The sequence below is a fragment of the Stegastes partitus genome, unplaced genomic scaffold (assembly GCF_000690725.1).
Source record: "Stegastes partitus isolate 25-593 unplaced genomic scaffold, Stegastes_partitus-1.0.2 Scaffold1120, whole genome shotgun sequence".
In the NCBI taxonomy this organism is placed as follows: Eukaryota; Metazoa; Chordata; class Actinopteri; family Pomacentridae; genus Stegastes; species Stegastes partitus.
The window spans coordinates 249,938-264,932 of NW_007578851.1; the positions used below are offsets into that span (position 1 = coordinate 249,938).

Below are 14,995 nucleotides of genomic sequence, written 5' to 3' on the forward strand. Positions count from 1 at the left end.
GTTTTGCGTCCTCTATGGTTGGTATGGTTTTCATGTCTTTGACAGCCTCTGTGGAGCTACCATCCTGCATCTGGAAACAGTGACATGAATCAAGGAGTGCGTTTAAACAGTGAAACCTGTCTGTTGTCTGTACCGCTGCCACTGAATGAGACTGGTCCTGTGGTGACAGGATGATCTGTGTGTGGATGAAGGTGAAGTGTCAACAAGCCGAGATCACGTTGGCTTGTTTCAAACCTGAACCAAACAGACACAGAAAGCTCCACTTCACCACAGAGAGTAGCGATGAGCAGCAGCGATGACTGAACATGGCGGCATGGCGGCGTTATTTCAAACTTCAACCTGATTATGGGGCGTTAGGGGAGGAGGTCATGGAGGAGGGAGGACAGACGAGAGAGGAGGAGCAGCCTTCTGCCGCCTCGGCCGAAACACAGACTCAGAATACACAAGACAGCAAACCAAAACCCTTCAAACAACACAGACGCTGCCTGAAAACACACAACCTGCAGGTGGGCTGACTCAGCCAATCAGAGAGCCCGCACAGCTCAGAAAACTCAGCCAATCAGAGAGCCCGCACAGCTCAGAAAACTCAGCCAATCAGAGAGCCCGCACAGCTCAGAAAACTCAGCCAATCAGAGAGCCCACACAGCTCAGAAAACTCAGCCAATCAGAGTCTGCACAGCGTCAAACTTTACCGCTCCGACTGCAGCGCGCAATAAAGTGTTGGTCTGACTCTGAAACACAGTCGACATGTACACACTCAGTGAAACACACTCACTGCTGCCTCCTTGTGGTCGTTTTGTGTCTCTGTGACGGTTCTGTTTGTTTCTGTGGTTGTTTGGCATTTCTTTACAGTCATGTTGTGTCTCTCTGTCATCAGCTTGTGCCTCGTTGTCATCATGTAGTGTGTCTTCCTTTGTGAGTTTGAAAGATGATGAAACTCTGTTGTGAACATTACAGCTTGTGGCGACTCTCACACCTGTAAGTGTAGTGTTTACTTCCTGCTCTCGACTTTGTGTGGTATAAGCTAAATGTAGAGTGTTGTCCTGTCCTCTTATTCCCAGACATCAAGCCTTCTGTTCAACACAGAGACAGAAGCAGCTGCAGACTGAGCTCCACCTAACAGCAGCAGCAGCAGCAGATTCATGGAGTAAAGAGGAGCAGCATCCTCCTGCTCTGCCGGGTTAGTGCTGCTCAGATCTCCTCACTTTAACAACACACTGAAGGACAAAAGGGGAGAAAAGAGACAGAAAACCACAGAGAGGAACAAGTACAGACAGCAGCATCAGGAGCTAACACAGGCTGACGGCGCTAAACCCCACCGGCTGAACATTTCCTGGTTTTGTTCATCTTTTTATCGCCGAGGCTGAAAACGAACCAGCAAACCCAACACGAGGTGCGATCGACAAGTTCTGGGACTGTTCGTGGTGCATGGAGCGCATCATAGTCGTGCATTTGGAGACGTTTGTCTGCGACCCAAAACCCAAACTGCAAGTTTCTCTTAGTCGTCGTCTTGTCTCCCTATAATCAATTTCAGGTGTTTCTTGTTGGTTTTGTGTCTCTATAAAGATTTAGAGTCTCTATTTAGTAGGCTTAAGTTGCTTTGTGTTTGTTTCCGTGTGTATAATTATATTAAGTGTCGATCTTATGGGTGTTTGTCTCTTTGTAATCGTGTGTGTCTCCATTTTGGGTCATTTTGCATCTCTCTTGGGTAATTTAGAGTCCTTTTGCTTCTTCTGTGATTGTTTTGTCATTTATGCCAAACACAGACTCTCCCAATCTCCAAGACCTGAGAGAGAGCGTCAGGACAGAAACACACGAGTTTAAACAGTGAGAAGCGCCACCTGGTGGAACAACCAGGTACTACAGCGGGTCTACGATACCTTTACTGACATCACGACCTTCTTCTTCTGCCATCAGTTAACTTGTTTATGGCAATTAATCGATTAATGGTTAATCATTAATGCTGCACCTAATTATCATTCCATTAATGTCATGTCCATTTGTTTAAACCAATCACAATCATCTTGGGCGGTGCTCAGCCCAGCGTCCCTGCAAACTAGTGATGGGGGAGTTGTTCTGGTGGAACATTTGCATGTAGTGAGGCGAGAACTGTGATCAAACGGGATAATTCAGCAAGAAAACAAGCAGACCTGCATCACTGCATGGTCCGAGTTACTGATTAAAACTTTACATTTCAAGTTCGTAGGCTGCTGCTTGGAGGTTGGATTTAGAGAACGGTGACAGATAGTACGATGGCAGACCTCCACCTGCAGTGTGAATCTAGTGAGTCAGATTAAGATCACGGAAACCCTCATGTACTCTTCATAGAACACTGGATTTACAGTGTTTTCTGGTCACAACAACACAATCGTAACTCTCCACTACTCCACAGATTTATCTCCCTCTGCCTTCTTCTTCCTCAAAGTGAAAACCCGAGATGAGGGTCTCCATCTAGGAGATTCAGCTTATCACAGGTGGACCTCTATATGCTGACAGAACAGGACTCCAGTGAAGTGTTGCAGGAGCTCTGAGAGCAGAGCATCACTTCACACAGGGAGGGAAAGCAAGCCCAAATCAGGGACGCTGTTTCCTCTTTCACAGGAACGGTCTCAGAATGTTCTCGTTGCACCACGTAGCAGTGTTTGCTGTAGTTTACCTCTGAACCGGAGCCTCAGGAGGATTCGTTGTAGAGAACATCAGCGGGAGGTTCAGAACAGTTCAGCCTGTGAAGCAGATCAAACTCAGAGCAGGGACATGAGAACTTATCTTTAAATGCATCGTCACAGTGTGGAATGTGATTGTTTGTCCACCTCCTTTACTTTTCAGTCTTTCTGTCCACAACCTGTTCCTGCCTAAATAAAGTTCTTAAAAATGCACCAGGTACCGTTTTAACTGCTGCGTGCTTTAATCAAGGACCAAGAATCAGAGGATCAGTAGCTCTAGCTGCTCATCGTTATAAAACCTGCAGTTGGATGTTGCAGCTTTACAGATGCAGTAAAATCAGACCACAAAATGTGCAGATTTCTAAAGCCCAGTCTGACATTAAAGGGCAGATTTAGGGTTTTTTTCTTGCGGTAGCTATTCCTCCTCTTCATACTGATTCTGAAGCAAGTCTACGTGGTTTGTATTTACAGTTTCTTTAGTGCAAAAGCTAGTTCCCTGCAGGACTCCGTCCAGGAGTCAGGAGGACGACGGCAGCAGCTAATCGGCCTTTACATTGAAGCTAATTAGTGTTTTGACTATTTTTGAAAATAATTTGGCGTAAACCTTCTGAGATTTAGTCTCTTGTCGTCCTCCAGATCTGCTGCTGCCTCCTCTTGACTCAGAAGACTGAATGTGGTTTGTGTTTAACGGGCAAATCCACAATCCAGTGTGTAATTTGCTTTTGTGCTCGTTACTGAGACGTCGAAGCAGGTCAATGGCATTAAACATCTCCACCTTCACACCAACAACACTGAGCTCTCCTGACTCTGAAGGGCCACTGAAGCTTGATCCATACCACAGAAATGCATTTTGAATCCTCAGTATTCCCCAGAACTACCCTGGTATTGTCCACATCAGTCAAACTAATCCTGCTAATTGTCCAACATATGCAGGCTGACATCTGGTGGGTTACTGACATGAACATCTGGTCCCTCACATAGCAGACCTGAACACACCCTGTGTTCTGTTATTTAGCTCCACATTGGATTGGTTCTGTAATATTGTGAGTAATTATCTGGAACTTGCGGCACAAAGTCAAACTTCTTGAGACTTGATTTAGTTTCTTACGAGCCTCGGCTGAGGTTTGGAATCTGTATAATCTCTAATTTATGAGACGGTGTTTGTGTTGTGAGGGAAAAGCTTCAGAGTCGGGGTGGAAAGCAGGAAGCGCTCCAGCGAGGCCCGTTCCCACGTACATACGGAACCAGCAGATCTGTTTTATGACACGTCTCAGAAGATCCTGAACCTGTGATTTAACGTCAGAATGACTCTCGATAAATGCTCGTTTTGATGTCTAATCTACTAACAAACAGCAGGATGAGTGTAGCACCAGGTGATGATTCTCTGCCCTTTTGAAAGCACAGACATATTAATATAAAGAACTCACTGCAGCTCAGAAGCAACTTAACGTTTAGGAAATAAAAAGAGAGGCGCTTCCAGACCTGCTGAACCCGTTGAACCAACCTGTGATCACATTTAAAAATAATCTTCTGATGTCCCCTTAAAGACTCGCAGTGAGGATTTAACTGGTCTACCAGGGTCTCTACCAGCTGTCCAGCAGCAGCTACCAGCTAACAGAGCTAACAGAGCTAGCTACAGCGAGCAGAAACACAGGAGACACTCGGAGAATGAAGCTCATTTGGTTTCCTCTGAGTGTTTTCTGTGTGCTGAGCTCTTATGGGGAGACTTCACTGTGGTTCAAGCTGGAGCCTCAGACGACCGCCCAGTTTCCACAGGAGCAAAGACAGGACGAACGCTGATGTTAGACCGACAGAAATAGTTTCTTCTTTCATGGTTTTCTGAGGTTTGCGTTGCTTCTGGTGTCGTCTGCACAGATCTACATCCACGCCCAGAAGCTCAGCCGTGTTTACTGTCCACAGAGCTCCTGGACGACTAAACGGAGACTTGTGGAAATGCTGCTGACCTGGTGTCGGTTTGAAAACTCCTGGGTTTGGCTTTAGTTTGGACGCAGCACTATTAGTTAATAATCGATTCAGTTGTAGCACAAGTCGAGCGCGCTGGACATTTGAGGGTGTTAAATACGGGTCATTCTATCTCAAACTGATCAAATTTAAGAACATTTTCTGCCTGACTGTCTCTGGTTTGGATGATTTGTTTCATACATCACATAGACTTTATAAAGACATATCAAACACTTTAACGGATAACATTTTGTTAAACATTCCCAGACGACCCAGTAGGTTTTCTTCCTGAATCACTGATGGGACAAATAACTTTAATAGTTCCTGAGATGTTTCAAAGTCTCAGATTTCAATGTGTGAAACCTGCTGAAAGTGAGTCGACAAGTAGTTTTTACCGTTTTAAATATTATTTATGTTGGAAGTTTTAAGTAAACCAGAGATGGTTGAGCAGAAGGACCCCGCTGATCTGAGATGGAGTCACTCATGTGCTTCATGAACATCATCATGGTAACTCCTGAGCTCTGGTTGGAGGTCATGAACCTCCTCAGAGTCTCTGTCATGGTCCGGTGTTGCTAAACTCCCACAATGCTCTCTGTTGCCACCATGAACTGTAGTCTGAGTGACGCCTCCTTTGGTCTCTACAGGATTAAACAGGGAGAGGCGCCACCTGGTGGAACAACCAGGTACTGCAGTCGGTGTGTTTTATCTCAAATAATGGTATCAGCAGATAGTAACTATGAAATGACTCAGACCGGATCAGTGGCTTTAGTAGCTGTGTTTCTGTTTCTGTGTCAACTGACTTTAAAGAAAACTTTGGAAAAAATTTAGGAAGCGAAAGGTGAATTTGGTTGGTTACGTCTACATTATAGCGGTCATTTAGGTTGCTCTTGCGTAAAACGTAAAAAAACTTCAGAAAATCAATCTGATATTTGTAAAGACGTGAGTTTCTGAAATCCTGCTGCCAATAAATACGTTTGTTTGCAGCAGGAAGAGAAGCCGAGGACTGTCGGTGTCCTCTGAGAGTTTCTGGGCTCAAAGAAAACTTCTGAACTTCTGTAGAAACAGGACGGACATGAAGACGTTGGACCACATGAACATCTCCTCATCCTGCAGGAGCTCAGGATGACAGAGCTGCTGCCTTCTGGACCGAGCCTGACCCAGCAGACAGCAGAACCCGTGATCCGGCGCTCCTGTAGATCTGCTCACTACTGCAGAGGAAACACTCTGACGAACAGGAACTACTGGCTCACAGCACCGACACAGCAGCGTTGATTCTCGTACCTCCTACCGTGAGGATTCTCAGCCTCTCCTTGAACACGGCCACGTCTGGTCGCCAGCAGGGGGCAGCAGAGGGAAGAGACACCCGACACCGTTAGTGACCCGCGACCCCTTGACACCACAACAACCGTCTACGCTAACACAGAGCACAACACCGGCCGGCGTCTCGGCGTCTCCACCGCCGGCTCGTTGGTTTGGTTCTGAGCGGCGAGGTCTGGACGGTGGAGAGGGAGACGCTCTGAACACCATGCTGAAGCCACACCACGCCCGACCACTGCAGCAGGGGTCGGACTAACTCCTGAAACTCACGTTGTTTCACTACAAACTCACACCAGAGAGTCCAGCCTCAGACACGTCTCACAATCCGTTGTTACAACACCGACAGTCACGCAGAGCCGCCAGAGACTCAAACCGGGTTTTATTTACTTCAGTGACAGACAGCAGACGAAGCCCAGAGCCGTTAGTAGCAGGAAGAACCGACAGAGCGGCTCAGAAGAATCATCAGGGCCACATTCACAGCTCCAGGTCCTGAAGTCCACAGAGGAGAGTCCAGATTCATCACGCTAATGGACTTTTTCCATCATTTCTGAGCCTCAGAACTTCATCAGTGCAGCAGATAGACACGTGACACAATATTATGGGATGTATCGTAGTTTTAACAGCAATACCACCTGAACAGAATCTCAGTGTTTACATTAGAATGAATATATCAGAGAATCTCTGTTGCTCAGAGTGGATCCTGTCTACAGATGGTTCTGGTAGGTTCTGGAGGTAAAACGGTCCTTCCGTTGTCTAGAACTAGTTCTGACCAACCACCATCACACATGCTGATATGAGCCTGGAAAGTTTACCCAGAATGCACTTTGTAAAGTTTCCTCTGGTGAATGATCAGAACCAGAACCACATCCAGGGTCCCAGTGATTGTTCCTATGACTCTGTGTCATGGACATTAGACTGGTACCACTATGAGACATCCCATAATACTGATGCTACAGAGGACATGAACAGAACCAGGTCCAGTGTTCAGACTGAGACACCTGGATGGATGTAGAACTGATCTGGGATCAGGTTCTACCAGAACCCAGATGTGTTCTTCCTCCTACCATGTCACGTGCCTATCTGCTATACCGATGAAGTTCTGATAAAGTTAAATAATGCGAATTAAATGAGCAAAACTTGGACCCACCAGAACCAGAAACCCTGCTCTGAACATTCTGGTCCTCCTGGTATGAGATGTGTTTATCTTTTATTTCCAGCTGCTCGTTTATGAGCTGATTCATTCATTTTTAAACCTGACATGCTCTAATTATTGTTTTCATCATGACCTACTTGTGCTCCGTCACCTTGTGTGTTCCGACCCGGCTACATCATGACTGAATCTCTCGTCTCTACTGACCCGTCTGTCTGATCTTTACAGAAGGACACGCAGACAGGAAGAGGAACCCTGAGTTCCCTGGAAACCGTCTGGCTTCTGATCCAAACATCTGGACTCCTCACCTTCACCTCCCTGACCGAATGTTTTTGGATAAATCCTGACTGTTGCTTGCTCACATGTTTAGCAATAGTTAAAGGAACGTTTTCTTCTGCAGGAACTTCTAGAGCTCCCTGCAAACTTCCTGGACGTTAGTGGTGAAAAAGTTCAGCTAAAAATGTGATTTAGGAGGTTTTTGGACTTCTAACTTTTTCATCTTTTAGGAGAGACGTTTGGACTTCTTCACCTCGTCAGCTACAGCTCCTCACGTGTTCAGTGGTAATCAGTGGATGACGATGGTAACAAACCACATCCACCTCTTTGCTCTGCACTATCAGACAGAACCAATCTGGTCCACAAACCTCAGCCATCAGCCAACGAGAGCAGCCAGACAGACGACCGGACCACAGCTCAGAGCTCACCAAGCAGAAGCAACAACCAGAACAGGTCCGAGAGCCGCAGCAGCTCCCCTTCATGCCACAGAAGCATCCAGAGCTGCTATGCTCTGCTAGCACAAAGCTAACAGCGGGGGTTCTCCACCACGTTCTTCAGAGCGATATCTGACTGTTTCTTTACTTCTCATCATAGAGCTCGTGTTTGGACTCAAAGCACCACCGACTGACCCACTAGCACTGCAGCTGTCTGTGTTCTTATTGGAAGCTTTTAGTTTCACTGCGTCTCATTCACAGGGTGTCAGATGTTCTATCTGTCAGAGGATCCTCCAGAAACACGCAAACGCTACAGACTAGCTTCTGGAGAGGAAACGTTTCTGTTATCCTGTGTCGGGTTAACTATCCAGCACAAGAAGAAACAGTTCCAGATAGAGTTCAGAAACATCCCCGACCCAAGAAAGATCCCCAAAGAGGCTGAGGAGAGGTTCAGAGAGAGCTGGATCAGACCAGGAGTAGGAGGTGGTTTCTGCTCCTCACCCAGCTTGTCGGAGGACGTGATAATGTCAGTGGGGACGCACGAGTCCAGATCGGCGTCCATGATGCCGAGAGGGTCCAACTGGGCCACATGGTGCCCTCGGATCTACAGGGACAACAGAACCCACCCAGGACAGGAGGAGGAGGAGGAGATGGAGGGTGGAGGGTGGAGATGAGAGGAGGTGCAACGAAATAACGGAAAGAGTGAGGTGCAGCAGATGAGAAGCAGGATGGAGGTTTAGAGAGTTAAAAACATCAGAGGAGAAACGAGGAGGAGGAGGAGGAGGAAGAGGAGGAAGAGGAGGAAGAGGAGGAAGAGGAGGAAGAGGAGGAGGAGGGTGGGAGGGAGAAGCAGCATTAACACCACAGTCTGTCGGTTTGTTGTTTCGTCGTCAAGTTCTCACCAACGTCCTGGAAGCCGGTATTGACCGGAGCATCATCAAAATTCACACAGCTGATCCCCAGAGGGTCCAGATGGGCATTGTGATGGCCCATCACCTAAACATACACCCAGCACACACAGGTTATCACAGGCAGGTCTTCACCGGTCCGCAGGCCGACAAGCACTCGTCAGCCGTCTACAGGACTAGGACTAGGACTAGGACTAGGACTAGGACTAGGACTGACGGAGGGCAGTCGAAGGACGTTCTGCTGCGTTTCCTACCAACGTTGTGTCTCTACGTTAACCTCCACCTCTGTTGTGGAGGTTCAGGGGGGAGAGGATAAACTTTAACGGGGAAAAAGCCGCTGTGCAAAAGACATCCAGGATACGTTCTGTCTGAGCATGTGTTAGAATACACACTGATCCTCCCGTGGACTGCTATGATCACAGTCACACGTCCCTTCAGTTTAAAGGAGGGCTGAAGACTTAAAATAGCTCCAAATGAAACGACCTCGACCAACGTGACTCAAAATTTATCCAAAACGACTTTAAATTGACCAGAAATTACATAATTTTGTCCAAATTGCTAAACGGAATATTCCAGGATGAGTAAATGCTGCTGCTGCATCACTCTGCTGAACTCTGACTCTTGGGTGGAGGTGGAGAGCTAAGCTAGCGACACGTTGATGTGAAACCCAGCAGACCGACACGAGATAAAACTGTCATTTAACTCCACAAAACAAACGGATTCATGAAAGCCGGTCGCTGTGACACGACTCAGGCTTGAATTTATTGACTTCTTTATTTTTTAGCCAAATGAGAAGCCTGGAAGTTTTGTCAGCATAGAGAATAAGAAATACATGTTTTATTTCTGTTTGGTTCAAACCTTCCTGACCTGTGAAGACCTTCATCAACCGTCAACACAACAATGAGTCTGTGGAACAGAAACACAGAAACCTGCTGTTTCCCTGTTAATGTGACTGTTTTATGTCTGATGAGCATCTCTCTGCCGTTTCCTCCTGGTTCAGTGTTTCTATATTTAATAAATTCTAGTGAACTTCACTTCTTTAAATGAATGAAAAATACTTTATTTATCCCAGAAGGGAAATTCAATATGTGTAAAAGCATAATTCACTTCATTTATTTATCTGAATCATATCTGAACACAGGACTGCTGCAGGAGAATAAACTCACTCATCTGACTGACTAAATCCAACTTATTATCGATTAAATGACAGAAAATCAATATATTGTGTCCATACAAAGGCTGACATTTACTCATATAGAAAACAGTTTTTTGGGGGGGATAAAAAAGGTAAATTTCAAACCCTTTTATGTACTAAAATCAGCTTTGTTGCTGCTCTGATAAATTATCTTTAATCTCCTTTCATGTCCACATGCTAATAAAGACAGAAGTGAGCTGGAGGACGTTTTTTAATCCATCAGAAAACAGCAGCAGCTCTGATCAACTCTTAATTTCACGTATTTGTGACTGAGAAACTTGAGTTTCAGTTAACGAGGAGCCTGTTTACAGCCTCGCTGCAGGAAAAGATGAATGACTTTTAAAGCTAACAAACACAAATCAGTCACTTAATGATGGAAGAAGTCTCATCCAACAGCATGTGCTCATCACATGAGCCCATGTGGGGTCCTGAACCCAAGGCTGAGAACCTCCTTGTGCTACAAAACACATCCTGAAAGGTAATTAACCTGTTTAGGGTTCATGTAAAAAGATTACACAAGTACACTGATATACTAAATGTAAAGAATCAATGAAGAAAGTGAGGTTTCTGATTGTAACTAATGTCCTGAATAGAAACCTTAAATCTAATTAAACCTGTTGACTTTTGCTAAAATCAAATTGAAGCGTGCACGACTTCATACACAAAACTAAACCTGGAGGTTGACTGTTAAAGGGTCACTTCACCAAATCAAGGAGTTTGTTCTTGACCTGGAAGCAGCAAAATATCCAGAGACGGCTGCGAGTTTAGACACATCTGGACAAACTGGTGGAGGAGAAAATGTCCATATTTGGTGAACTGACCCTTCAGGTGTCTAGACTCTGGGTTGTGTTGTAGTTGTGTGTCCGTTGTTGTGTGTGTGTCTGTACCTGGTAGGCCCTGATGAGCGACTGGACGGCCAGATGATCCTCCACCAGCTTCTCCACGTTGGGCTGAGCTCCGACCAGAGAGGAGAGCTGAGGGGCGACGAGGCTGGACGCCGCCGACAGACCCAGAGGAGACTGGTAGGCGGCGCCGGGAGGAGCGCCGGCGTTGGCGTTCCGGAAAAACACGTCCCACGACTGCGGATCAGACGGGAAAGAGACACGAGGACGAGATTTTTAATATCCGACTAGATAAAATGACCACGAGTGTCTCATCAGGAGGTCCGTCCAGACACCAGTATCAGGACACATCGAGGTATTTTCTAGTATTCATGACAAACACAAACATCCACAGATTAGTGTGTCGATGGAGAGGCGACGGTTTGTTTCTGTAAATGAACCCGACTCGAGTGTGCATCATGCAAATGCAGAATTGCTATTAGCAGCTAAACTACAGGAATCAGTCGGGCTTCTGTGGTCACATCAGAGACATCTTCAGCACTGATTTAGTACTTGTTCTACCAGCATACAGGATGGACATTCAGAAGGATTTTTTGCCACATAACACATTTGTAAAAATTAAAAACAAACAGAAACACCGTGGTTGGGTTTAAACTTTCAGACTTTGAACGTATCTGTTGGTAAAATGAACTGAATCATGATGGTCTATTTCTAGGTTTATAAAAGCTCTAAAATATTACAAATATCACCTCTGCTTCTGATTTTACTACAGCTGAGTGCGTCCAGAGCTGCACTACAGCAAAGTGAGAGAAAGAAAACCAAAATGTACACGACTGACCCAAAGATAAATCTGACAGAACATCACTTGGACACACTGAGTCGTCCTTTAACTGTACTTAAAGGACCTGCAGCGTGTGGACGACGTGTGGACGACATGTGGACGACGTGTGGACGACGTGTGGACGACGTGTGGACGACGTGTGGACGACGTGTGGACGACGTGTGGACGACGTGTGGACGACGTGCCGGCTGCACATGTGCACAGCAGAATGAGCAGCAGCAGCAGAGGAACACTGAGAAGGAGGGTTTGGCTGCAAAAAGGAATCCGGTGGGTGGAAACAGTTCAGCTACAGAACAAGAACAGGTTCTCTGTCAGCAGCACAAAGCTCAGAACCGTTTCAGGTGCCGGTGTGACGTCACATGAAGAAGCCTCCAAACAGCAGGCGTGTACAACGTGACGATCAGCATGGAGAGTTTGATCCATGTGGAGCTTCTGAACAGATAAACACATTGTGCCTTTAACCTGCGCTGAAGGACTTAGGCCTCAATCAGAAACATCAGCTCCTCACGTCACAAACCAGATCAATAAAATCACCTGACCTGATCGATCAGCTGATCTGAGGAGGCTTCATTCAGCCAATGCTTTCACCCACAGTGACGTTCTTCTGGGAGTAGATCCAACACCAGCAGGATGTCGTCAGGAGGAAACAGCCTGGAGAGGTACCACAGAACAGTCCAGTGTGATCGGACCTTGGTGCCTACAGGCAGACTGCTGCACTCCACCCAGCTGCTTGTTTGTCTGGTGAAGGACTAATAAAGTTCATCTGACCAGCCTGACGTCCTCCAACATCAGACGAGATGAACCCACTCCCAGCAGAACCGAACAGCGCTGGGTTTCCACTCTGCGGTTCTGCTCCTCATTCTGGACTCATGAGTCACACACTGTTCAGCAGCTTCTCATTATGAGCTCAGCACTTTCCATCCACGTTCCAGTTTGTTCTGCAGCTTCCAGCACGGTGTTCCTCACCACACAGCAAACACAACTTCTCATGTGGATCCAAGTCAGCGTGCACCCAAACATCAGGACACACTACATAAAGGTCTCCCCAGAACATCCGGTTCTGTATCTGCAGAACCTTCATCTACTGACCAGAGTTCTACCTTCAGACTGTGAATGTTCCAGAGCTCCAGGTCCTTCAAGTCCACAGAGGAGGGTCCAGATTGATCACTTTAATGGACTTTTTCCATCATTTCTGAGCCTCAGAACTTCATCAGAACAGCAGATAGACACATGACATTTAGGAGGAAGAACACATCTGGGTTCTGCTAGAACCTGACACCAGATCAGCACCACAGATGAAGAACCAGCTGAGCGTGGGCCGGTCAGGTGGAGTTTTCTCAGGATGACCGATGGCTGCAGGACACAGCAACATGAACGTAACCCTGGTCCAGAGTGAAGCCCCGACCTCTGACCTGCTGAGGTGTTTCCATCGTCACCTGGAGATGAAACATCTCAGTCCGTCTGCAGCCAGAAGTAAACATGTCGTGGAGATCAACCAGACCAAAACCTGCAGAATGTGAAGCTGAACGTGAGCTTCGACTCATGTTGAGGGAAACTCCCCCTGCTGTGTTCTGGTAAACATGAGGAGTGAGTCAGACGGGTTTTACAGCCACACTGCCGACCGGAGGAGAACAAAACCTCTGTGACTCAGTGCAGGAATGTTTGCTCTGCCCAGGCTTTAAGGCTCAGTGGGCCTCAGCCATCTACAGCAAGAAAAAAATCATCATCAGGACAAGACGTCAGAGTGATTCTGTGAGTTCTACTGCAGGCAGAACATGTCTGCTTCCTCACATGTGGAGATTCATGACCTCACTGTTTGTTTGTATGTCCATCCATCATCTCTACACCTTAACCCTCACTAGGGTCGTGGGGGGCGGAGCCTATCCCAGCTGACCTGATATTCCCACTCGTGGTAACTTTACTGCTGTTTCTCTGCAATGACTTTCTACTTTTAATAATAAATACCAAGCTGTCTAGAGCATGCTTCTGTTATTCATGACATGAGAATCTGTCGGCCTCCACTACATGCCTGCCAGTTATTACAGTATTTCTAAGTTATGTTTGGCTTTTCATTAACGTACAATAAATAAATGAACAACAGCTACATGCTGTATTTGCGGTACAGACTGTCCCTGTTGAACAGTTTTGCCCTTGCTGCCAGACCTTTAGCGCATTTTTTAACAATTATTTCTCCACATTTTCTTAAAATAAGTTGATTTTTCAGTCACATATTTTCGTTTAGGAAATAAAAAACTGATTGTCATGTCGGGTTGGACGATCCGATGACCTTATGTAGTGGAGGAATCTAACAGACTGTGTCTCTAAACGATTAACAGCACTGTCCACCTGAACCTGGTAAGGTAACGACCAGATGTGACGTCAGAACGGCGGCAGAATCACACGTCCTGAGAGAAGCTTCGTTGGCGTGAGTTCTGCTCAGACGGTGAATGTGGGTCCTTCCTGCTCGCTTGTGTAAGTTCATTATGTCAGTTGTGTCGGCTTCACTTTAATCCTGTAATTGATTGGTTTGGCTGCAGCATCCGGAGCAGAAGTCAGATGATGCCGGTTGTCTCCTCTGCATTTAAACTGCTTTCACTCCACACATCTCATCACTGACTCAGCGTCAGGTCCAGTAAAGTGCACGTCATGCTGCTGTCGCGACAGCGTGGCGGCATTTTGAAGCATCATTTACTAAAGTCTGGCAGAACACTCACGTAAAGCCAGAAATGCTGCAGCTCTCATGTGTCCTCCTGGGTGTGTCCAAAGTCTCCTTGTGGTGCCCTTTTCAGTAAATCAAGTCTCACATGTTCCCACATCGACCGGTCACATCAGACCTGTCTGGCAGCATCTCAGGACCCGCTATGAAAACACTCAGAAACACATTAAATCTGCCTTTTCTAAACAGTTAAACTCCAGCTTTAGAATTAAAACTAGAATTCCAAACTTCTGAGAACATGATTTCTAATTTCTTCAACTCCTTCGTCACTCCCTTCAGGTTTCCAACACATCATCTGCACGTTTGTTTTTGAGTGCTCCTCTACTTTCTTCTTCTGCAGATTGTTAATAGCACAGCTGGAAGGATTCGCAGTTTTATGAACCGATACTGACATGATGCTGAACTAGACTGTAGGTTCAGGCTTAAGAATGAGGAAGCTTGTCATGGTATATATGTTGGAAAAAAACCCAACAACTAAGAGCCTCACATGTCAGGTTGAACATGAAAAGGCCAAAGGTGCTGCACAGAGCAAATACAGTCCGACTGATGGAGTCAAAGGATCCAGACAGAACCGCTGAGACCTGTTTGAGCAGATTGAAATCCAAACATATGCTTCAGCTGTTCTTCTACTGCTGAGGGTACCGTCAATACAGACAACTTTGTTTGTTTTACTGACAGACGCACGTCGCGT

General features: G+C 46.3%; 1 protein-coding gene across 3 annotated transcripts in view; it reads right to left on the minus strand.

Moving 5' to 3' along the window:
* ogdha (oxoglutarate dehydrogenase a) overlaps nt 1-14,995 on the minus strand; it is a 33,759-nt gene that overhangs the window by 13,015 nt on the left and 5,749 nt on the right. The window contains exons 3-5 of one of the 3 annotated variants that reach the window (XM_008296320.1): nt 10,793-10,984; nt 8,304-8,406; nt 5,907-5,951 (exon numbers count right to left, since the gene is read on the minus strand). In XM_008296320.1, coding sequence (XP_008294542.1) covers nt 5,907-5,951; nt 8,304-8,406; nt 10,793-10,984 — 340 coding nt within the window. Of the gene's footprint in view, nt 1-5,906; nt 5,952-8,303; nt 8,407-8,704; nt 8,799-10,792; nt 10,985-14,995 lie in introns of all 3 variants that reach the window. The other 2 variants (XM_008296321.1, XM_008296322.1) reach the window with 2 other exon arrangements.